The 25,985-nt window shown below is 41.3% G+C and overlaps 1 protein-coding gene across 8 annotated transcripts; it reads left to right on the top strand.

Annotated features, from left to right (window-relative positions):
* The first annotated feature begins 943 nt into the window (after positions 1 to 943).
* mapk10 (mitogen-activated protein kinase 10) lies at positions 944 to 25,672 on the top strand. Of its 8 annotated transcripts, none has more exons than XM_033989741.2 (13): positions 944 to 1,217; positions 9,305 to 9,401; positions 13,567 to 13,736; positions 17,209 to 17,338; positions 18,296 to 18,354; positions 18,437 to 18,575; positions 19,948 to 20,113; positions 20,475 to 20,546; positions 21,132 to 21,314; positions 23,039 to 23,217; positions 23,531 to 23,594; positions 23,668 to 23,745; positions 24,731 to 25,672. In XM_033989741.2, the coding sequence occupies exons 3-13, from the start codon at positions 13,615 to 13,617 to the stop codon at positions 24,871 to 24,873; spliced, it is 1,335 nt and encodes a 444-aa protein (XP_033845632.1). In that variant the 5' UTR covers positions 944 to 1,217; positions 9,305 to 9,401; positions 13,567 to 13,614; the 3' UTR covers positions 24,874 to 25,672. The 8 variants fall into 8 exon arrangements, with proteins under 8 accessions (XP_033845632.1, XP_033845630.1, XP_033845631.1 ...); XM_033989739.2 differs by having other exon boundaries at positions 9,305 to 9,376; XM_033989740.2 differs by having other exon boundaries at positions 9,305 to 9,376; positions 23,039 to 23,163.
* The last annotated feature ends 313 nt before the right edge of the window (positions 25,673 to 25,985 follow it).

Here is a 25,985-nt window from a genome sequence, read left to right on the forward strand (position 1 = left end):
AGGGGACTGTCCAAACCGTCTCTATAGAAACACACAACCGGAAGCACAACTCAGTCCAGAGCTGATGATGAGGACGCACAGTTTAGGACAACAGAACATACAACATATCCTCCTCTATGCATGAATAAAACTTTAAAATCTCTCATTCATGTCTATTATTGGAGTTAATTATTAGATTCAAAAGTTTAAACACAGCCACAGACATCACTTTTTCTCTGGAGTTGAATATTTACTCCATGAACTCCTCCTTTACGCATTACTCGTGCCAATCAGGAAACAATTCAGCTCTGAGTACTTCCTTCCTTTGCTGGACTTCAAAGCCATGGCCCCCACTGCCACAAAGTCATTTTTTAAAAAATCATTTCTACCTCCATCTAGTGGGCATTTGTTCTTATTGCAGATTTGCGAATGCAGTGTTATTTTTTTTTCCCTCTTTTCCAACTTGTTTAGATGCGTTTGCAGAGTGAAAAACAGGGTTAGGCATGCACCAGAAAGATTATGTGCAAATAATTTTCAATAACCTATTAACACAGAGCAAGTTCATTTAAAAATATCATCTTTTTTCTGCTCAGATGTGCTTTTTTCTGCAATATTGTGCTGTTTTCTGACAAATAACAGTGCGTAAATCATGCAGCAGCGCAAAAACTCTACTCGATTTGTCTAAAAAAAAACAAAAATAGTGGTGTGTTTGTATGTTTGCATGTTTATATTTCTGTTTTCAGCTTCTTGCATTTGTTCCAGCGCCACAAGAACACCAGATCTCTCACAGTGGCCGGATTAAAGTCTGTTGCATCGCTGCTCTCTCCCTCCCCTCTGGTCCTTTGACGTCACATGTGCTCATGCTCTGTCGCCATGGTAACACATTTCCCTACACCCCCTGCTCCTCTCCTCCTCCTCCTCCTCCTCCTCCTCTCCTCCTCCTCCCTCCCTGTCCGCGCGCTGGGCTCTCTCCACAATGGTACAGGCAGCATCTTGCAGCACAATGGTCGCAAGGTGGTGAGCAGAGGGAAAGAGCAAGTGATTCAGCATCCGACAGTCTCCTTATCCGTCCACCTCTGCTTCTTTTACTCCCCCATCGCCATTTTCTTTTGACATTTAGCCCTTTCCTCCATCTTTATGCCCGGGTGCAGCGGACATGGTCGGCGTGCTGTTTTCCGTGAGGATGTTTTGAGCAGGACTGTCACAGGACTGGGCTCGTCATCAGCTGGCACGGAATGGTAAGGCCCCGGGGTTTGTTTGGTGCGGGGATGTGAGCTGGATGTCAGGCTCGAGAGTGCAGGGGTGATGGATATGCTGCTGGTCGGAGCTGGAGCGGGTTATTGAGGGACAGTAGTGATGGAAAAATAGACATAAGATTCAAAACAACAGTGTCCAAACAGTGAGGGTTGGTTTTGTAACGCGCTGCACTGTGCGGGGATTCCATTATGGCGTTGTCTTTGCCCTGACAGAATAGCCTACTCCCTCTCCATCCCATTTACATCTCCTCAGCATCATGAAGCTTGTTATGTGTTTTATACGTGCACTGTCTCAGAGTCGTGTACTGATCTGCGGAGGATCTACTTTATGCCCTGTTCCGATGACAAGTCAAACCTGAGCGCAGTGTGTGGCCTGATGGTGCAGTTGTGTAATGCTCGTTTCATATTATAGGAGAAATACAGAAGTGGTGCAATTGGTTAATGGATGACTTCAGCTCTATGCTGTTCAAAACACAAGCCTCATATTAGGCCTAGAGTTGGCCTTCAGTATGCAGAGTGTTTGCACCTCTCTCCTGGACTCAGCTGCGCACCTTGTGCATTATGCAGAGCATCAGGAGCTCTACAGTATGTGGGACCCACAACAAACACAGCCAGAAAAACTAGGTTAGGATGTTTATTTTATATTTATTTAATCCAGCCTGTTAGAGGTGCTGGGGTGTTTTGTTTTTATAGTACATAGCCCGACTGCTCCTGGAGTATTTTGTATTCTAAAGGTCATCATGTATGAATTTTTCATTTGGTCTTATCCTGCATGTTACAGGTGACTGCAAATCAAATTTAATGCTTTATGTCATTTTATTTTTTAAATAATTGACTCAAATGGTTAATTACCAGCATCTTTATAGAGCAAAAGAAACAGTTTTGTTTTAGTCACAGTGAAAAAAGTTTCTCAGTCAAATGTTGAAAACAGGTTTTAATGCCATGACCTTGATAAGTGAATTATTTAACATCAGATTCTGAGTACAGCTCATAGGATGTTCACCGTATAAAAGCATCTATGCAGCATCTTCCAGACATCACCATCTCTGCTGTTTTAGAACAAAAACTGTAAAATAACAGCATCTGATGCAGTTTATTTATGTCCATAGTGACGGCAGGTCTGGTCACTATTATAATCATTATTATTGATTTGGAAGTAGAACTTGTTTACTCAATGTAGGATCTTTAATGGAAAGAACCTCTGATTCTCCTGTTGACTGTTGTACATAGTCTCGTCTTGGTAAATTACAAAAGCAGCCCAAAACTGAAGTCTTAATCTGTTGTGTGTATTTGAAATCTACTTAATCTGTTGTGTGTATTTGAAGTTTCCTTAATCTGTTGTATATGTGGTTTATGTTTTCAGCGTCTATGAACTACAGCTTTTGTGTTGTCTTTGATAGGGACAGAACACCACTCAGGCTGTACCAGTGTGTTTCCATGACATCCACTGCTCACTGACCTTGTCGGCATCAAAATAAAGATTATAATAAGAGACACTGGTTGGATGAGAGAGTTCTTTGTGTTGAGATGTTCTGTGCATTTAAAATGAATCGCCGTGTTTAAAACCAGCACAATTTACTGCCTTTATGTAACTGCCATATGCCCCATAAAGACCAAAATATTCTAAGACGAGACTTTAAATTTCATTGGATGTTCAGGTTGTATTTGATTTCACAGTAAAACTACAGTCACATGAATTATCTTGTACATTTTGCTTTTATTTTGATTCTCTGGCGATGAATACTAATATTCTAAGGATAAAGTAACAGTCAGCAAATACTGTTAAGAGCCACAGCTTCAAATCAGATTTTCACAATGAAATTTGTAACGGCAATTGGTGAGTCTATAAAAGTGGATTAAATGATGCATGAGGATAAATCTGTTATAAAATACTCCATACAATACAATATGTTTGAATGTGCTAAACAACAGGTTTTAGCACAAGGGTGGAGCAGTTTTCTTGAAGATCAAATTAAAAGATGAAGATTAAATACAATTTTAAAGAAGATTAAAAGCAGAAGTCTGTATGGAGCTGCGGACATGGCATCAGACATAAAACTTCTACAAAATAATACACAACAAGCGACAAACGACAGAAAAAATACGTTCTGGTAAATGTGTTTGTGTTATTGTGTCTCTATGTTTTCATGTTGTTATTGCGAGTTCTAAAACTGCAGCGTTAGCGTGTTTGCAGCTCGGCTCTGTTGTTTATTCATTCATTGGAGGAGGATGACACAGAGACACATCTATGGAACGATTCTTTACATCAGACAGTTACGTTTGCATCATGATCTCTGTTTGATGCTTTGGACTTGGCTTTTTGTTTTGTTTTTTTCCATTTTGCCTCCCCTCGGTGCCCACACAGGAGACTGCTCTGTGTTTAGCCCGGCACCTCAGCGGGGCTAAGGCTGCACATATACTGCAGGAGAGAGGGGAGGAGAGAGGGGAGGAGAGAGACGGGGAGGGGAGGGAGGCTGGGGCACTCACAATGACGCTGGGGGGAGGGGGAGGGGCGGCGGTCGCTAAAGCCAGGACACTCCGGGATGGGAACGGTGGAAGAATGACATCCAGGGACGGGGAGGGATACTGGAATAGTCATGATGGATGCTGCTGATGGATGTAGGGATGGAGATGTGCTGTAATGCACCGCAGAAAGAGGGAAAGATAAAGAGGAAAGAGACGAGAGATGGAGGCTGTTAATGTAGGAAAAGGCCTTTAGCAAAACAACTGACTGGGATGATGTCGGTGTTTCAGTTTGAATAGTATCCGGCTAAATGTTTGGGCTGGATTGAGAAACTAAAATACTTTCAACCAATAACGTACAGTTTATTGTTAATGCCTGAATATAATACCACTTGTTTTTCCTATTACAACCCCACTATTTTTAAGTAAATCTAGCACTTAAACCAGGAGCGTCAAACATATTTTCACCAAAGGCCACATCAGCAAAACGGTCACTCACTTTTTTTTTACTTGTTCATTAACTGTCTCTGTATTTATTTCTTATTTGAGTTACAAATATTACATATCCATTTCCATAGATGTAAAAATATGGCTGTGTAACTGTATCTCCTGATAAACTGACATTTTAAGACAGTCAAACCTTTTAATTTATCTTGTTGTGGGCCACATAAAATGACGTGGGGGGCCACATTTAGCCCGGGGACCTTGAGTTTGACACATGTGACTTAAACCCTTTCACTATACACTTAATAAGACATGTTCTATAAATATATCTGATCAAAAACAAATAAAAAATGCTTGCAATATGAATTTCTTGAACGTAAACAACACAGGTTTTTAAGAGCCATTTAATAAGGCGAGACGCTGCAGGTGAATAGGAAAAAATCTTATATTTAGAGGTATCATTTTAAAACTTCTGCTGTAGTTTACCCACATAAATGTAAGAAGAAAATGTATTATAAGTTTTTCATCATGCAATGTTTTATATAAAAAATAAGGCATTTTATGTGTAAAAACTGCCAAAATTAGTCACTTTTAGGACATGCAAAACAGAAATATCAAAAGTGCCAGGTTTAAATTTCTTGCTTCTTTTTGTTGACAGATTAAATACTTAAAAATATACAGAGGGGATCTTGTCTTACTGAAAATGTGCCTAATTAATAAACACCTAATTTTTTGGAGTTAAAACTTTAATTAATCAGACTTGGAATTAGACGTGTGTTTCGTCAAAATGTTGTTAAATAAAAGACTGGAGTGTTGGGTGTGTGTAGGTGCGGCTTTACTGTCTCTATGGAGGGAAACGACTTTTAACTTTTGAGGTTAAGACTCTATGGCGGCAAATGGATTAAATTAAATATTAAAACATCTTTCAGCGCAGAGTGGGCAGTTTGGTTGTTTCCACATTAAAGCTTATATGTAACTAAACTGAGACCAAACTGAGACTAAACTGAGACCGAACTGAGACCAAACTGAGACCGAACTGAGACTAAACTGAGACCAAACTTAACTGAGACCAAACTGAAACCAAAATGAGACCAAACTGAGACTAAACTGAGACCAAACTGAGACCAAACTGAGACCAAACTGAGACCGAACTGAGACCGAACTGAGACCGAACTGAGACTAAACTGAGACCAAACTGAGACCAAACTGAGACCAAACTATGACTAAACTGAGACCAAACTGAGACCGAACTGAGACCAAACTGAGACTAAACTGAGACCAAACTGAGACCGAACTGAGACCAAACTGAGACCAAACTGAGACTAAACTGAGACCAAACTGAGACCAAACTGAGACCAAACTGAGACCAAACTGAGACTAAACTGAGACCAAACTGAGACTAAACTGAGACTAAACTGAGACCGAACTGAGACCGAACTGAGACCGAACTGAGACCAAACTGAGACTAAACTGAGACCGAACTGAGACCAAACTGAGACCAAACTGAGACCGAACTGAGACCAAACTGAGACCAAACTGAGACTAAACTGGGACCAAACTGAGACCGAACTGAGACCGAACTGAGACCAAACTGAGACTAAACTGAGACTAAACTGAGACCGAACTGAGACCGAACTGAGACCAAACTGAGACTAAACTGAGACCGAACTGAGACCAAACTGAGACCAAACTGAGACCGAACTGAGACCGAACTGAGACCAAACTGAGACCAAACTGAGACCGAACTGAGACCAAACTGAGACTAAACTGAGACCAAACTGAGACCGAACTGAGACCGAACTGAGACCAAACTGAGACTAAACTGAGACTAAACTGAGACCGAACTGAGACCGAACTGAGACCAAACTGAGACTAAACTGAGACCGAACTGAGACCAAACTGAGACCAAACTGAGACCGAACTGAGACCGAACTGAGACCAAACTGAGACCAAACTGAGACCGAACTGAGACCAAACTGAGACCAAACTGAGACCAAACTGAGACCAAACTGAGACCAAACTGAGACTAAACTGAGACTAAACTGAGACCAAGCTGAGACTAAACTGAGACCAAACTGAGACTAAACTGAGACCAAACTGAGACTAAACTGAGACTAAACTGAGACCAAACTGAGACTAAACTGAGACTAAACTGAGACCGAACTGAGACCGAACTGAGACCAAACTGAGACCGAACTGAGACTAAACTGAGACCAAACTTAACTGAGACCAAACTGAGACCAAAATGAGACCAAACTGAGACTAAACTGAGACCAAACTGAGACCAAACTGAGACCGAACTGAGACCGAACTGAGACTAAACTGAGACCAAACTGAGACCAAACTGAGACTAAACTGAGACTAAACTGAGACCAAACTGAGACTAAACTGAGACCAAACTGAGACCAATCTGAGACCAAACTGAGACCAAACTGAGACCGAACTGAGACCGAACTGAGACCGAACTGAGACCGAACTGAGACCGAACTGAGACCAAACTGAGACCAAACTGAGACTAAACTGAGACCAAACTGAGACTAAACTGAGACTAAACTGAGACTAAACTGAGACTAAACTGAGACTAAACTGAGACTAAACTGAGACTAAACTGAGACTAAACTAATATTAAACTGAGACCAAACTGAGACCGAACTGAGACCGAACTGAGACCGAACTGAGACCGAACTGAGACCAAACTGAGACCGAACTGAGACTAAACTGAGACCAAACTAAACTGAGACCAAACTGAGACCAAAATGAGACCGAACTGAGACCGAACTGAGACCGAACTGAGACCGAACTGAGACCGAACTGAGACTAAACTGAGACCAAACTGAGACCAAACTGAGACCAAACTGAGACCAAACTGAGACTAAACTGAGACTAAACTGAGACTAAACTGTGACCAAACTGAGACCAAACTGAGACTAAACTGAGACTAAACTCAGACCAAACTGAGACCAAACTGAGACCAAACTAAGACTAAACTGAGACCAAACTAAGACTAAACTGAGACTAAACTAAACCGAGACCAAACTGAGACCAAACTGAGACTAAACTGAGACTAAACTGAGACTAAACTGAGACCAAACTGAGACTAAACTGAGACCAAACTGAGACTAAACTGAGACTAAACTGAGACCGAACTGAGACCGAACTGAGACCGAACTGAGACCGAACTGAGACCGAACTGAGACTAAACTGAGACTAAACTGAGACCAAACTGAGACTAAACTGAGACTAAACTGTGACCAAAATGAGACCAAACTGAGACCAAACTGAGACTAAACTGAGACTAAACTGAGACCAAACTGAGACCAAACTGAGACTAAACTGAGACTAAACTCAGACCAAACTGAGACCAAACTGAGACCAAACTAAGACTAAACTGAGACCAAACTAAGACTAAACTGAGACTAAACTAAACCGAGACCAAACTGAGACCAAACTGAGACTAAACTGAGACTAAACTGAGACTAAACTGAGACTAAACTGAGACCAAACTGAGACTAAACTGAGACCAAACTGAGACTAAACTGAGACTAAACTGAGACTAAACCGAGACCAAACTGAGACCAAACTGAGACTGAACTAAGACTAAACTGAGACTGAACTGAAACCAAACTGAGACTAAACTGAGACCAAACTGAGACTAAACCGAGACCAAACTGAGACTAAACTAAGACTAAACTGAGACTAAACTGACCAAAAAAAGTAAAATAAAAAAACAACAGATTTTTGCCATCAGCATTTCCCTTTAACCTAAAAAATTGTCCCAAACACTGAACTCTGTTTAAAATGTACGTTTATTATTGATGACAACAATGGCAATGAACCTTTTGTGATTTTCATAACAAATGACCCACATGTGTTGCACAGTTTCTGTAATCAAACCTGTAGTCGGTGTTTTAACTGCACAAGTCATACTTTGGAGTGGTAAAAATACAATATACTTTTTTACTGCACAGTTGTCTCTGCTAACCATAATTCTATGATATAACATGACAGTATTTGTGTCGACCATTTTGTCTGTATTTGCTCATTTGTTGCATAATTCTAGACTATAATAATAATATAATAATAATGATCCTTTACTGTTTCCACACCAGAGTCTATATTATCACTATTCTTTCTACATTACCCATAATTCATTCATTGTTTATTACAGTCACAAGCGATTGCATCAGTCACATGTTTGTATTTGTGTCTTTTTCCATTTCTCACACTCTGATGGAGCTGTAGTATCCTGCTGTTTGCTTACCCGTTCTCTTGTGCGGTGAATTGGCAGTGCCCTGATGAGGCTAGCCCTGCAGTCACAGTGATAAATGGGCATTTGGGCAAAAGGACTACAGCAGCGTTTTAACCGTGACCACTCTCAGCACTTTCACTCAACTTATTCTACATTTAATCTGACTCCAGTGAGAAATGGAGAGGATATCAACTCATTTGGCTTTATTATAAATTAATTGTTGCACACATTTCCCCACAGTATTGCTGTCAGATGCATCGGGATTCATTAGATTGAAGGTGTCCAGGTTCTGAGGAATGACAAGTCTCTCGAGGGCAGTACGTCCTCTAGATCAGGGATTCGCAATCATTCATACAGTAAAATCTGCAATTATCAATGAAAAAAAGCTTTAAACTGAGGTAGGTTATAATGTTTATTGTGTTAAGCTCTTAGTCTCTCAAATTTGCACATTACTGACATTACTACACTCCGCTAAAGGAGCCTACAGCTAAAATCTGTTGGCAATAAGACTATTTTAAAACCCCACCTGTTCTCCTGCAGCCGTGCGCCTTTTGAAAACCAAATATTGCCCTATATCTATCTACAAAGCTTATCATGGCAGACAAATAAAGCGTAATCTTATCAGTCAAATAAGACGCTTTGTTAGGTGTAAACCACAAGTATTTATTCGTTTTGTTCTGTTTGTTTCATGTTCATCCAGCACCCAGAGCCCACTGTGCACGTTTGGCTTATTAGAGTGAAAGATTTGACGTTCACACTGTTGTTTTTTTGCCTCTGCGTAGCTAAAGTTACAGGGAAAACACTGTATGCACAAAGCAAAGAGGTGATCAGGACTTTGTGGATCGCTCTGATGAATAATAATGACGAATCTGCGGTGGTAATCCTCAACGCTCTTTCACTTTGTGTCTTTCAGGTCTTTATGAGCAGGCATTTCTTATACAACTGCAGTCAACCGATCCTGGATGTGAAGATAGCCTTTTGTCAGGTGTGTGTTCCATACAGGTAAAAAGGTACTGTATTGATTCCCCTTATTGTACTTTAGCAAACAAACTGCTCCGTATAATCACAATCTGCACTTTTAGCATCGCATCTGGCTGTTAATTACACTTGGGAACTCTGAATTGCAGTTTTAACCCGCTGCTTAACTCACAACTGGCCGATCTGCTCATTTTTTGTTATGTATGCATCAATATGTCATCTTTATCGTTGGGCTTTTTGCAATGCTTATCATAACGCAAACAAAAACGGGTCATACGCAGGAGCTACATCCAACCGCCATCAACTTAAAGAGAAATGTCTTGCACGTTTCCCGCTGTACGCAGAGCAGAAATATGAGCCGACTGCTTCACATATCAACTGGGTTTTTGCCAAGTTTAGCGAATTGACCAATGGCGTGCTCTGGCAAATGACCATCTGGGATTTGAGAGTATATCACATGTTTTATCCTGTACAAAATCCTGTTGGAACGTTAATGTGGTTTCATTTGAAGTAGAGAAAACAGCATAGATCTTGAGTATCAATACTGGTAATAAAAAGCAAACTAAATGATAATTGAATACAAAAGTGCGGCTCTTATTTGGCGTCACATTCAAATCAAGTACTATCAGATCTCTCTCTCTTTAAGTGTCATCCACAGTGGTGTGTAATGTAAAATCCTGGAGCACTGCTGAGTCTTAAACGGTGAACTGTACCATGAGTGAGACGACTGTGTGGCTCTGCAGGACACTCGCCTTTATTCAATTATGAAAAGGCTTTGCATGGCATGTCTGTATTTCACATGCGTCTGATCATTGCCTCTGCATCTATGACTGCGCCGTACTCACAATAAGTCTGTATTTGATGTGTAAATGTGAGACAGTGAAGGGACTCGTTTTAACGGTGCCTCAGAGGATTGGGTGGTTTTTTTTTTCTTTAAAACGAAATAGATCTTCAGAAAGCAAAAACATCTTACATCATGTCTGCGCTGATAGACTCACGGAAATGCAGCACAGTTCTGGAGGACAGTAAGATCCTCTCAGAACATAGTATTCATACATTACCAACCTATATTTATTGGATTCAGCCTTTGTCAATTCTAAAGAGGAAAATGTGAAGCTTTTAATGTGCGTTTTATCTCCACATGTGCTGATTAGGATAATAATAATAATGATCCGTCTGATTTTGATCATGTTGAATCTGAACCTCTGGCAGATTTTCTCTTTAAAACCTTTCACTTACATGGAGTTTTTAAATGTACTCCGCTCCACAGACCCAACCTGTATTACATATTTTTAACGCATCGATTCTAATGACATTTATGCCGCAATTATGAAATGTCACATGTTTTGTCTTTACATAAAGGAGGGACAACTAAACATGTAAATCTCTAAATGACCTTGTCTCGAAAAAGTTTTAGAAAAGTTAGTTGCAAATCAAGATACAATTTATTTAAATAAATGCTACACTTTGAAGTCTTATCAGTCGGGTTTCAGAAAAGGGCAAAGTACTATCACTGCAGCTACAAAAGTTTTAAATGACATTTTCACAGCCTTTGATAACAAACAAGATCGTGTAGCTCTGTTTATCGATGAAGCTTTTGATTCAGAACATCATAAAATCCTCTTGAAGCGTCAGAAGCTTCGTTGATTTGACAATGCTACATGGGATTGGATTCAAATTTATCTTTCAAACAGAACCCAGACTGTAGTAGCAGATGGGTTTATATCAATTTATTTTTTACTTTAAGCAAAGGAGCGCCCCAAGGCTCAATTTTGGGCCCACTACTTTTTACTATATTTATTAATTCCATTGTTTGCAATTTCAGAGAAAGCCCAAAATTCCCTCAAAATGATGATTTTTTTCACCACCTATAAATATCTTGGGTTTTGGTTTGACAAAAACACATCCTTTAAAATCCATATATTATTTATTATAGAAACATCCCATTGAATTACAGAAAAGAACTTGATCAAGCACCTTTCTTTCTGTACTAGATTCTGGAAATATAATGTACATGCAGACTTCAGCTTCCACTTTAAAACCTTTCGATCCACTCTTTCACTCAGCCCTTTGTTTCATAACAGGAAAAAACCCATTACTGTTCACTCTATGAAAAAGTAGGTTGGCCTTCGCTATCTGTCAGAATAGAACAACACAATGAAACAAATCTGTAATTAACTCATATTTTTTGTTGCGCTACCGTTTGTGGAGACTGATTCGCTCATTAGCATTCTATTGTAGCGTTCTGGTGTGAAAAAACACGCTGAAGTTCTTCTTGTCGTTTATTTAGCGACCAATTAACACAATAACAGTTAATAAAACAACCCGGAACTAAAATAGAAATATCAGATTATTGCATTAAGTCCCTCGCTCACAGAATGCTCACAAAAATTCAGAAAACTCTCAGAAAATTGGGAAGTTTTTGGCCACCGTCTCTCAGGGAACGGAGAATTAGCAAGGGAACATTCAGTATCAGAAGGAGGGGCAACGTTTTAACTGTGGGAGCTACAGGTGTTTACAGCATTAGGCGGAGTAGAGTCAAAGACAATGGACGAAAACTGTTCTTGTGAGGTTCTTATCCTTGTAAGTGGGCCTGTCTGTCATGGTCCAGTGCCACTTTGCGTCCTCTAATCGGTCTGCCCAGTCTCTCGAAGATTATGCAAGGTCCAACCCAGTCACTGTCCAGTTTGGGTCATCTTTCCTTCTTCCGTTGAGGACCAAACACCCAGACCTGGTCCCCCCTTTTCACCTTTAAAGACATGACCCATTGTAAGGCTGTGAAGTGGAGGCCCCCCGGTTAGTCCTTGAAATGTGGTATAGCACTGACCACAGGCAGGAGCTCTCGTCTGGTGACACAGTAGCGCTTCTCCGCCGTGTTAAATCTTCTTCTGTAATGGGCCACCGCGCTCTCTCTCCTTCAGAAGTCGACTGGGAAAGCACAGCGCCTAAGCCGACACCGCTGGAACCAGTGTCGAGGATGAAGGGGAGGTTTGGATCTGGATGTGAGAGGACAGGGGCTTTCACGAGGGCATTCTGCACTTCTCTGATCACACAAAAGACTCCCCCTTTTTTTAGAAGGCAGAAAAGAGGTGGTGCAGCGCGGGAGAAGCTCTTCACAAATCTGCGATAATATGAGACGAGGCCCAGAAAACTCTTAAGATCCAAGACACAACTGGGAATGGGAATGGGTTTGCGCTTATCGTCCACGGTGCTCACTCCGCCCTCCCCTATCTTATGACTCAGGAACGACCTTGCACCTGATGAAGCAGCTTTTCTGAGAGTCCAGCTGCCCTAATCCACTCCAGGACCCGTCTAAGGGCACACAATGCAAACGCAAAGGAGTCTTCATGTACCAAGATCTCGTCCAGGTAAACCAAACACCCCGTGACTGGAAATGCCAACCAGAACTTTGTCCGAAAGTCTCTCAACAGTTGCTGGGGCATTGCAAAGGCTAAAAGGAAGAACTTTAAACTGCCATGGTCCTTTAAAAGTGGTGAAGATGCTCCTTAGATGGACATTTGGAGGTCTAGGGAAGAAAACCGTGTAGACACCGCCTCGTAAACACTTGGAAGTTCTTGGTCACATAATTCACAGACCTAACATCCACACAGATGCAGTTTCCTGTTTCTTTGGGACAGGGTCAGCCCAGGAGCTTGTTGAAGGACCCGTAAGAAGTCCTGCCTGTTTAAACTCCAACAACAACTGTCAGAGCTGCTTCTGTTCTGTTTCATCCGGTCCATCACAGTTCCTACCCCAACTCTTACGCTGAGGAACTAGTTTGGGGAAGCCGTTCGTGCGTTTGAACGGTGTGATTGTCCAGGAACATTAGGGTGTCTCGTTTGCTCTCAGTTACAAAGTCCAGGGCTCTCAGGGTATCAAGGCTCAGTATACAGTCCACCGATAAAGTCAGTGCAGTCTCAGCGAGGAATAGAAGCTGTACTTTCCCGCACATTTGGCAAAATATCAGCGCATTAACGTACGTGCACAATAGGGAAATAACAACTAAATAATCTTGATACAAATGCAACTATTGAGTGGCATATTACGTTCTTTTGTCTTGGTTTCATTTCATCATCACTAACGCAAAAACTTACTTGAAATGTAAAAAGTTGTATATATGAAAGTATGAATGTTTGGGACCTTTTGCGTTTTATTGTATTGCCTAAAATGTTCTTTCTTCCTGTTGTGCCTTTTCAGGGATTTGGAAAACAAGTGGATGTGTCATATATTGCCCAGCATTACAACATGAGCAAAAGTAAAGTGGACAACCAGTTCTACAGCGTGGAAGTGGGAGATTCTACCTTCACAGTCCTAAAGCGCTATCAGAATCTAAAGCCCATCGGCTCCGGAGCTCAGGGAATAGTTTGGTGAGTGTTCTGCTCTGACATTTAGAGATTTCAGTTCACACATATGTAAATGTTGTTGTAGTTTCAGGGCACACGGAGGGAAATTAAAAACGCCTCAAACTTAAAATGATCAGTGGTTATCGAAATGAGAGCTTTACTTTTGTCTGTGCTAACTATTTGTGCTTTTGCGGGACTGTAAAGCTGTTTTAGCATCCTGCACAGCAATTAATAGGATTTAATAGGATATATACTTATGGCTTCAGCCTTTTCTATTTTTTGGAGGTTAAAAATAATGTTTATATGCTGTAAATGATATAAATAACTGAAAATATGTAACTATTTATAACAAATTATAGGAAAATACATCGTAGAATATTGTTTCACCTGATTTTTTTCAATTGTTTAAAATACTCTGCTTTTTGTATTGGACATAATCTTACTTTTTCATGATACAATATATAATTATTTGTTATTTGCATTGGCTCAGAAGGTCACGACACAGTAGAGACCGATTAAAAAGTTCTATATAAAAACATCCGGCCAGAGAAACGACATTAGCGATGGCTTTTAACCTGCAGGGACACGGGGCCCAGACGCTCCTGATCACGCAGACTACCCTAAAACACGCTTGTCACAATACGCCACGCTTTAAAACTTCACTTATATTTCTTGAGAAGAGCGCAAAATAATACAAAATGGATGTTTGAGCTGCTCCTTGCTGACGGATATGATTGTGTGGAGCATAAGTACTAGCAGCATGAGCACTAAGGAGAATACTTAATCCAGATCCCAGCTCAGGCTCATAGTTCATTGTAATTCACTCCATGCCCTCTCTGACAGAAAGCACAAAACCGCTGCCAGCGCCGCACTTAAAGGAATCACAATCTCCGTCGTAGGCCTGCGCTGTAGAGTCACGCGTGTTCCTGCTCATCATCATCATCATCATGCCACAGCGGACCTTTATTAACTACGCATTTGTTCTTATGATAAACACTCGCGTTATAGTCGTTGATTTGGTGATCGTCAACTCTTCACGTTCACTCTTCTTTGTTTCCCTCAGCCTTTAAATCTGTTTTGTGCTTTACATAAACTTATTCTTCTGCACGTATTCCTCCCAGTGAACACAAATAGACAAGTCTTACCCGAGCCAGCAAATATGAGCAACTAACAAACCAAAATACACATCTTTTATTTGAATACATGCACATTTTAGGAGCTTGATATTGTCATTTATTCTCTCACAGGCTCATAACCGTCCAGATTAAGCTGCGAGCGCGGATTTGACAGTAAAATGTGTAGAACAGAAGGAACACAATTCACTACCACCATGTTCTGTTTGTTAACATCAAGTAAAGGCCAGAACATTGGGTCTGTGCCAGTCTAAAGGATATAAACACAGTGTAAATCTGAAACTCATGTGGCCCGCCTGACATCACAGCTGTTCTCTGGTATCACACGGTCACGGCTTTATAGTGACCCAAACGTCTGTCATTGTGAAATATTATGTAATTATGAGAGATAAAAATGCATAAAACGACTCGAGTAGATGTATTTCTTCGACAAAAACAGTGTAGTTTCTATGTTACCTGTGTCCCATTTGTGTTTCTGTGACTTCTGTGGTCAAATTGTACCTTAATTTTAACCTTAATCTGCATAATCTGCACGTTGTTTCATTAGACAATCCAAATATATGAGGGCTGAGTTTACTAGTTTAGCCGTGGGTGACATAATCTTCTTCAAACAACGCTGATTTTAAACCCACACTCATATAAATATATAAATGCTTCTCTGTTTCCATGGCCGCGCGTCAGTCTCCAGAGAAACATCATGTAACATCCCACCCTGTCATCACCAAACCCACTCATTCAAACAGGAAGTTTAGTTTGCATCGTGCGGCGAGTGGAGCGATGTAACAGAAGACAACCTGTGTCTCCCTTTATAAGCCTTTTACGGCCCCCGTGGAAGTGTGTAATGAAAACACACATAAATTCTTACAACGGGCAAACACAAGTGGTTCCCAGGTAGGTATTATGCTGAGTCTGCAAAACGGCAAAAAGAATTCGACTGTGATTGCGCCTGAATCGATAGAAAATAAACACAGAAGAGAAATGCGGTTTTGTTCTTTTTTAATAAACTGGATAAAACAAATGGAAAGTATTGAGATTTCACAATCGTAAGTGCAGTGGCCTTTGTTGTCTTGCTTAGACTCAAGAGCAGTGATAGAAAACCAATAAAAAAAAAAAATACAATAATAAATAAATAAATACATAAATAATAATAATAATAATAATGATAATAATAATAATAATGTAATACTAATGCAATAATAATAATAATAATAATAATAATAATAATAATAATAATAATAATAATAATAATAATAATAATAATAATAATAATGTTTAAGTGCAGGCATTTTCTTTTCTTTCAAACAAATGATAATTTTCTTGTTATTGTTATTATTAATGTGATATTTCCCAGTTTTCAATAAGATCACACACACACACACACACAGAACACACACAAACACACACACCCCCACACACCCCCACATACACACACACACAAACACACACACTTCTTTTCAGGTGTGTTGTGTTTCCTTCTGTTCATCCATCATCTGGCTCTGACCAATGGGAGCGAGTGGATGAGATGTATTTACACAGACAGATGAGTGACTCACTCTGCTTTTGTCTTCTTCTTCTCCTCCTTCTTCTTTCTTCTTTCTTCTTCTTCCTTCCTTCATTCCTTCCTTCTATCATCCTTCTTCCTTCCAACTTCCTTCTTCCTTCTTTTTTCATTCTTCCTTCTCCTCCTCCTTTTTCTTTTTCCCCTTCTTATTTCTCTCCTCCTCCTCTTCCTCCTCATCCTTCTTCTTCTTCCTCTTCCTTCCTTCCTTTTTCCTTCCTTGTCGTCCTTCTCCTCCTTTTTTACTTCTTCTTCTTCCTCTTTGTCTCTTCCTCTTCTTCTTCTTTGTCTGCTTCTTCTCCTCCTTCTTCTTCTTCTTCCCTCCTCCTCCTCCTCTTTCTCCTCCTCTTCTCCTCCTCCTCTTTCTTCTTCTTATTCTCCTCCTCCTCTTTCCTCTTCTTTCTCCTCCTCCTCCTCCTCTTTCTTCTTCTTCTTCTTCTTCTTCTCCTCCTCCTCCTCCTCCTCCTCCTCCTCCTCCTCTTTCCTCTTCTCCTCCTCCTCCTTTCTCTCCTCCTCCTCCTCCTCCTCCTCTTTCCTCTTCTTTCTTCTTCTTCCTCTCCTCCTCCCCCTCTTCTCCTCCTCCTCCTCCTCCTCCTCCTCCTCTTTCCTCTTCTTCTTCTCCTCTTTCTCCTCCTCCTCCTTCTCCTCCTCTCCTCCTCCTCCTCCTCTTTCCTCTTCTCCTCCTCTTCCTCCTCCTCCTCCTCCTCCTCCTCTTTCCTCTTCTTCTTCTCCTCTTTCTCCTCCTCCTCCTTCTCCTCCTCCTCCTCCTCCTCCTCCTCCTACTCCACCTCCTCCTCTTCTTCAGTGCGGGCTATGATGCTGTTTTGGACAGAAACGTGGCCATAAAGAAGCTGAGCCGACCCTTCCAGAACCAGACTCATGCAAAGCGAGCATACAGGGAGCTGGTGCTCATGAAGTGTGTCAATCATAAAAATGTGAGTAGAGAGGACGCGCACGGAGAGGTCAAGGGTCACTTTGTAATGATTCTTTTGAGCATCTGCACTAACGTGTCCAGCTCTAGACGTCTGTGTGATACTTCAGATCTGATCCATCGTAAAAACAAACTGGACAAATAGTTCTAGGACATTTTGCTGCTCATCCGAACCACTTCTTCAGAACTCAAGAAGCGGCTTTTACTTTTGTCTTTTACTCGCTCTAGATCAGGGCTGTCCAAACCTTTTTCACCGAGGGCCACATACTGAAACATATTTGAAGCGGAGGTCAAGGACAGGGAGTCAAACGGTGGATTTAACACAGTTTTGACAGAGATATTTTACCTTTAATGAGACTTGGAAGATTATTTTTATCTCTGTGTCACAACCAACGTGATGTTATTCAGGTTATCTGTACAAAAAAACACATCTTGATCAATTGGGCCCATTTAGGAGGAGGAGGCATGAGGGCCAACAAAAACTGGTCTGAGGGCCGCATTTGGCTCCAGGGCCGTAGTTTGGACATCCCTGCTCTAGATCGTGAACCAATAAGTTACATTAACACTCTTAGTTGTTTGTCTTGTTCAGAAATGTCTTACGTAAGAAAACAGCACTGTATGAAATGTATCTATAAGGGACGACTTCAGAAAGTGCCAGAATTCAGGACTTTTATCTGTTTTACTTCACAAAAATGAAACGCACTCCGAGGAAAAGCAAAACTGGACATTTTAGTGACACAATCGCAGTTTAATAATCTGTTAACGAGCTTTTATACTCACACCTGCTCCTGTTTTTAGCGTTTATCTGGACTTTTATACTTGTTCGTTAGTCTGTTTTGGGTTCCCCTGTATAAAAAAAAGCTAAAGAACAAAAGAATTGAACTGTTGAAATGGGGATATTCTTGCTGTTTTTGGTCTGCGCTGAACCGTTACACCATTCCTCTCCTCCTTTCTCTTTCAGATTATCAGTTTATTAAATGTCTTCACGCCACAGAAATCTTTAGAGGAATTCCAGGATGTGTAAGTATTAGAAAGTCGGCGTTATTTCCCAGCTCTGAGACCTTCCTCCATGAATGAACGAGTGTTTTTTCGTCGCCTCCAGGTACCTAGTGATGGAGCTGATGGACGCCAACTTGTGCCAGGTGATTCAGATGGAGCTGGATCATGAACGAATGTCTTACCTGCTTTACCAGATGCTGTGTGGGATCAAACATCTGCACTCCGCCGGCATCATCCACAGGGTAAACCTTTTTCTTAGCAGCAGCAATAGTATTTTTTGAAGTAACTTGTGGGCAGAGTTATAGCGATTACCTGTGGCAGCGATGATATTTTTTGCAGAAACTTAAATCATCTTGAGTCGTCCTGAATGCTTTCTTCTAAAACTTAAACTCTAATAATGATTTAGCGCAGTTTTTTGTTTATTTCAGACACAAATATTACTCGGTTCATAGTTAAAATGCAATATATATCCTCGTTTATGCTCCAAAAATAACCCGCAATAGCCAAAATCGAAGTATCAGCTTTATTTTTTGCAGTTATTCCATATGTTTTGCAGCTGTAAAACCCCTCGCCACGCACTTTATACACTTTTCTCACATTTCTCTCTTGTTTAAACACTCTCAAAGTTCAAACCTTCGTAGATTTTTAAAAATAAGCGCGGTATTATAGAACGAAACCAAATACTAGACTGGACTGTAAATAAAAATACTGTGACACATTTGGGGATGGTCTTGTTGCAGTTACAGCCCTTTTTGCATCTTTGTCGTACTTATGTTATTTTCCTCCTTCTTTATGAGACGAACTAAAGATTAATTTATCCCGTAACGGCGCCTCCTACAGCCACGTAACGTCTACCTTCCCTCAGCATGTCCAGCACTTTTTCCGCGATGTTTAGCATCTTTATCGGTGCAGAACGTTTCATCGACATTGTGCGTTTTGTCGGGGAGAAAACACGCAAATGTACAGCACTTAAGAGTCACACTGCGATCGGATATTTATGTACATTTGTCAGGGCTGTACAGGAGACACAGCACGTCCTTTAGCCAATCAGGACGCAGAACACAACGCGCGTTTATACACTGCACTAAAAAAAATCAGCGAAAAAGCGAGACCGCAAAAGGTGGGACCACTGTATCAAACGCAACCAAATGAATCCATAAAGTTCATGAACCCTCTGGTGCACAGCGGTCACTGCAGTGGACAGCTACTAAAACAACTTTCTCTTTAATTCATTGGTTTAAATGGTGGAGCCTCTAGAGTGCTCTCTGCTGCCACACTCCATTGAGGTTAATTCAGTGGTCAGTCAGTGTAACTGCAAGTAAATTTCCTTGGTTTTTGATTGGTTTTCTTATTCAGGGCTAAACATTGCACCTATACAGTGCTGAAATTTCCCCAAAAAATGTTGAAATGTTTTTCAAAGCATAAAAAGAAACATGCATTTGTATATTTACAATAGAACACAAGTTAATTCATTATTACAGGCAGTTCACAATGTTGTTTCGTGTCCTGAGAAGAATAAAAACACTTGTCCAAGGCTTTCATAATTCATGCATCAGAGGGTTAAAGACGTGTGTTCACTTTTACACATAACATATTTTTTTCTACCCCCCCTAGGATCTAAAACCAAGCAATATAGTAGTGAAGTCCGACTGCACTCTGAAGATCCTGGATTTCGGTTTGGCCAGGACCGCGGGCACCAGCTTCATGATGACGCCCTACGTGGTGACGAGATACTACAGAGCTCCCGAAGTCATTCTGGGGATGGGCTACAAAGAAAATGGTGCGCACTACCACCTAATTCATTTAAAGTTTGTGTTATAAAGCTGAGAAAACATGTGGTAGCTGCTGAAAGACATGAGTCACTGATGAAAATTCCCCAGAATAAGATCCACCGCCAGCATAAGTCACAGTCTGATTCATTAAGTGTGTCTCTGTGTTAACGAGCCCGACGCCATCACCGAGCTTCTGCCACCTCTAGTATCTGTGCGTCCAGTTAGCCGTCTGGTGCTGTCGCTTGTTTATTTTAAGTGTGTCGCCTGCCTGATCTAAAACGTCGCCCCAATAACCGCACTAACCGCTGCTTTTGTGTCTCGTTTCCCCGCCGATCCTCGCTTTGCCCCCCCTGTCCTCGCCGTGTGCAGTGGATATTTGGTCAGTGGGATGCATTATGGGAGAGATGGTGCGCCATAAAATTCTTTTCCCGGGGAGAGATTGTATCCTTCTATAAAAACAAAAGCTCACAACCTAACAACCTAGCCTGATGCACTTCCTGTGTTGTGTTTATTCTAGATCAGTGTGTGAATGTGTGTGCGTCTGTGGCTATCCATCTATTTGATTAATACACTGCAGCAAACTGTTAAACTTTTGCTTCTTGACTAAAAATAGCGCGGCTTATCACCACATTGCTCAACGAACGCTAAGTAAAAGTCACGGGTTTTGTAAATGGTAGCGTTCGGACGGCTCGTAGGCTACATCACGTACACGTCATGAAGGGGTTTATAACGTCGTAACGTGGAGAATACCTGTGTGTCGCCGTAGTGGACATGTGGTCACTGGGCTGTATCTATGGAGAAGTGATAAGAGGGACAGTGCTGTTCCCTGGGACGGACCGTATCCTTCTGACTCCGCCCCCAGCCCCGCTCTAATCTCTGCGTTCGTAAGTGGCGTTCACAGCGATAAGAACGACTTCTGAGTTACACAAACACCCGATGCCAAAGAGCTTCTTAGGAACGAACGAATGAATAGCTTTTGCAGGACTGTTGTTGCTGCTTTTTCCATAACCTTGACCCTCATACCAGACATTGATCAGTGGAACAAAGTGATTGAGCAGCTCGGGACTCCCTCTCCAGAGTTCATGAAGAAGCTGCAGCCCACAGTCAGGAACTACGTGGAGAACAGGCCCAAGTACGCCGGCCTCACCTTCCCCAAACTGTTCCCCGACTGCCTGTTTCCCGCTGACTCTGAGCACAACAAACTCAAAGGTGTGTAATTCCACAATCTGTAGTAAAGAGAGAGTTTACGGAATAAGAAAGGTATTAAAGTCACGATATAAACAAATCAAAACAGAAATACTCATCTTAAAATGTACATTAAAAGAGAAAAGTGCAGAATAAAAAACTGTCAGTCGTGTCCACAGATGAACAGAACCGTTTTGAGCCTGATTTAAACATGGTCAAAGTCCAGGCCTGTCTCACATCTGCAGGAAGAATGTTCCAGGTTTTAACTGCAGAAAACTGAAATGCTGATTCTCATGGTTTAGTCCTGGTTTAGTCCTGGTTTAGTCCTGGTTTCGTCCCAGTTCAGTCCTGGTTTAGCCCTGGTTTAGTCCTGGTTTAGTCCTGATTTAGTCCTGGTTTAGTCCTGATTTAGTCCTGGTTTAGTGCTGTTTTAGTCCTTGTTTCGTCCTGGTCTGGTCCTGGTTTAGTCTATGTCTAGTCCTGGTCTAGTCCTGGTCTAGTCCTGGTCTAGTCCTGGTCTAGTCCTGGTCTAGTCCTAGTTTAGTCCTGGTTTAGTCCTGGTTTAGTCCTGGTCTAGTCCTGGTTTAGTCCTGGTCTAGTCCTGGTTTAGTCCTGGTCTAGTCCTGGTCTAGTCCTGGTTTAGTCCTGGTCTAGTCCTGGTCTAGTCCTGGTCTAGTCCTGGTTTAGTCCTGGTCTAGTCCTGGTCTAGTCCTGGTCTAGTCCTGGTCTAGTCCTGGTTTAGTCCTGGTTTAGTCCTGGTTCTATTCAGGACCTGAACATTCAGGTGTAATTTACATCTTTTTCTACTTAAATGAAATGATCAAAATGACCTCATGTTTATAAATAAAGGTAAAGACACAGACTCAGTTCACTGTAGATATTAGAAATGTGAAGTAACAACATTTTTCTACTTTTTGAGTTAAAAGTATTGAAACACATGTGGGTATTTAACAGCAGTGAAGATAGTTCCATGTATCTTTTGTCATTTTTTGTTTTGTTTTGGTTTATCAATGAACGTTTTGTGAAGCTTGTGTTTGCCAATAATGTTCAGTTTATGAACTCTATGCATCTGCAGGATTAATCTCTCAATAAGACTGTTTTATTTCACTTTCACTGCTGCTCCTGATGGACTGTGTTTCATCCTAATCCAGCTCGTGACTCTAATCAATGCATGTTTAATTGAATAAATGAAAGACAGATAGTTAAATGTCACACTGCTACAGAAAAAGCCCCTTACATTCACATTACACTGGGGCTTTAGGACGACACGGCTGCACTCCGCTTGTCTTTTCCCTGTGCTGCTCTGCCGCGGCATCTTGCCAACTTGACTAAAGATGCGGAGAATCACTTGTGTATTCTGGCCGTTCACAGCTACAGCGTCAGAGTTAGAGAAAGTGAGAGAGTGGGAGGTGAGGCGAAGGAGAGCACTGCAGTGTACGAGGCGAGGAAAGAGGAAAGACAAGTCAGACGGCTGCTGAGCTGGAGCGAGACCCACGAACGCTCCTTAAATCATCACAAAGTTCAGGATGCTCTGGGCCTACCTCCTGTGTGTTGATGTATTCCCTGACATGGCGGTGAATGTCATAATTTAGAATATGATGATTTACAACGCAAACAAAACTGAATCTGACACAATAAATCCCGTCAAACCATAAGAATATTTACATTTCTCCCATCGTCTTTCAATATAACCAGTCTATCCACTCAGTCCGTAACCACATCTGGCATCATCTCGTTTGTCTTCGCAGCGAGCCAGGCCAGAGACCTGCTGTCTAAAATGCTGATCATAGACCCGGCTAAGCGGATATCAGTGGACGAGGCCTTACAACACCCCTACATTAACGTGTGGTACGATCCGGCCGAGGTGGAGGCGGTGAGTTCGCCTTATCAACGGACCATTGATCCACTTCTTTCTGTCTTTGATTGGGCAAGTTTAATCTGAGTAATCTTTGCAGTATTGAATGAACTTTATTATCTCTGTCTATGCATTTAAAGTGTGGAGTTACAATGTGGACTGTTGCCATAGGAAATAACAATTATAAACAAATATAATATATCGTTTAAAGGTCATGTGACTGGCACTTATGAATTACTTATTGACCACCAGTCCAATGTTCATCAACAGTATAAATAATGCATTTATTTTAGCGTTCACAGTGAATATATTTGGATATTTTGTACTACTTCAAATCGCTAAACCGTGAGACTGCGCTGACCACTGTCCTCCCTCTGTCCTTCAGCCTCCACCTCAGATCTACGATAAACAACTGGATGAGAGAGAACATTCTATTGATGAATGGAAAGGTAAGTATAACTCCGTAGTAACTAAGCAGACGTCTGACTGGTCCAAATCCTGATACATGTGTCTTCTTGGCAGAGTTAATTTACAAAGAGGTGATGAACTTTGAGGAGAGAACGAAGAATGGCGTAGTGAAGGGACAGCCTTCACCTTCAGGTACTCTCAGTGCATAACTAATGGCTCTGTAAGTGAATTTATTACAACCTTACTGGAGTTCCCTGTAGATAGACACACCCATTGTGTTGTCCTCCATGTGTCTCTGTCCCTCCTCTTGCTGTTCTTTGACACCACCTGTGACTAGACCGTGTTTAGATGATTATTGCTAAGATTTACTCACATTTATATGAATAAGATTCTATAGATTCTGTGAAACCTGCTGTGACAGTTTTGTGTGTGCACAAACATATCATGGTTTGCTCGATTTAGTTCACTGGGATGCATCAACTGTCAAGAGCAATTTCCCTTTTTGTCCACAAAGGGGCAGTACATTCACACGTTAATTGCTGTGATTTGATTGATTTGCTTTATGTTTGACCTATAGAAATGTGAATGCACACATACAGTAAAGTGACATTTAAATAACATCTTACCACAGACACCACTGGCTTCTGTAAGAGCCACTGAACAGACACTACTCAGTGATGTTTGAAAACTTATGGGTCATCCTTAATAAAAGTCTTTAGCCAAATCACAGAACAGCACATTAGGCTGTGAGGAGCAGCTGTTTGCAGCACTGTGAATATTCACTAGTGTACAGTTTACGACTGAAACTGCACTTGCTGCCATTATAGACACTTTACTTTCACTGCTCTACTTAAATAGATCACTTTTGTCAAGAAATCCTAACACATAAAAAGTGATCTTACAGCACAGACTGACCCAAACTCTTCATAATGCTGTTTATTATGTTTCTGTTGCATTAGTGCAGTTTGATGCTCAGTGTCCTACTGGAGCTAAACCTCAGCTGTGTGTCTGTCCCATTACACAGACGTGATTGTGACATTGTGGATGTTTTTATCTATATTAAACTATTTCTGTGCTGTAAACACTTGTAAACACAGTTGTTCTTGTAGTACCTTGTGTTGCAGTGTGTGTCTCTGTTATGTTGTGACCCCGGTGTGCGCTTCTTTCCGTAGCACAGGTGCAGCCGTGAACAGCAGTGACAGCCTCCCTCCATCCTCCTCCATCAACGATATCTCATCCATGTCCACCGACCAGACCCTGGCCTCAGACACTGACAGCAGCTTGGAGACCTCTGCTGGACCCCTCGGGTGCTGCAGGTGACTAGCCGCCTGCCTGCGCAACCCCATGTTCTTCAGGAGGTGAACGAACAACCTTCAAGAAAAAGACAAAAAAATGTAAAAAGAAAAAAAAAAACCCCAACTGAAATGAAATCTTAAGCCTGTGCATTGTTGTTCAAAATCAGCAGTGGTATTTAAAGTTAAATAAGAGTATAATGTTAATTAACCTTGTTGCTTTACGTATAAACTGACCCTTATGTTTTAAATGGCAAAATGACCGCTTAAATCTGCATTTCTTGTGAATTTGCATATTGGCTGGCTGCTGGTGTCCCAACTCTTTACACAGGCATTTAAACTCAATCCACTGTGGCAAGGTGGGCCGCCATTTCGCTTACCGCCAATGTACAATGTAAACATCCTACCTTTTATGTGACAACACTGCTGTATTTAACTCTCAACACCCATTCACCACTCATACGCCCTCAATGAACGGTTGCCTGATTTGTGCATTTATGTGTAATTCTGCAGGGATTTGTAGATTTGTAGGGATTTCTTGCACATGGGGCCGCACCCCCTATATGCTTCATGTAAATAATGTAATTCTGTACAGTTGTAAGACAGAGTACACAGAGTGGGACAGAAGGCCAGTACAATATTGAGTTTTTCTGTTTTACTATTCCGCACCTTGCCACATAACTGCTTTACACTTGTGTTGCCCCCCACTATACCATGACTTTTTGCTGTTATATTGCATGGTTAGGCTGAAAACAATGCTAATCTCACTGTATGCTAAATACACGTCTGTATAAAAATGATCTATGTAAACTAACATGAACAAACGGGGGTGTAAAAGACTGTGATTTCTCAAAGAATTAACATGAGTTTGGCATCTACGTCTCCCATCGTTATGTAGCTCTCACTCCACTGGCACCAACACATCCAGTTTACTCCAAAAAAAAAAAAAAAAGTCCAAACAGTGTGTATTCCACTATCTCGACGTTAATGTATTTATTTTCGTAGATGGACACTGACGATGGCAAGTGCCTTTTGAAGGATGCAGTTGAAATGTATTTTTTGTCACTTCTTTATTCCTTTTTGCGCATTTTGTTCTGCCTTAACCTCTCGTCACAGCCCCTAAGAAACTTTAAACTGTAA

The sequence above is a fragment of the Periophthalmus magnuspinnatus genome, chromosome 23 (genome assembly GCF_009829125.3).
Source record: "Periophthalmus magnuspinnatus isolate fPerMag1 chromosome 23, fPerMag1.2.pri, whole genome shotgun sequence".
NCBI classification, from domain to species: domain Eukaryota; kingdom Metazoa; phylum Chordata; class Actinopteri; order Gobiiformes; family Gobiidae; genus Periophthalmus; species Periophthalmus magnuspinnatus.

What these genes read in the sequence shown, in the direction of transcription:
- mapk10 (XM_033989739.2), top strand. An exon ending in TCTTTTCCCGGGGAGAGATT is followed by an intron (nt 20,547 to 21,131) that starts GTATCCTTCTAT and finishes CCCTCATACCAG; the next exon opens with ACATTGATCAGTGGAACAAA. An exon ending in GGGACAGCCTTCACCTTCAG is followed by an intron (nt 23,746 to 24,730) that starts GTACTCTCAGTG and finishes TCCGTAGCACAG; the next exon opens with GTGCAGCCGTGAACAGCAGT.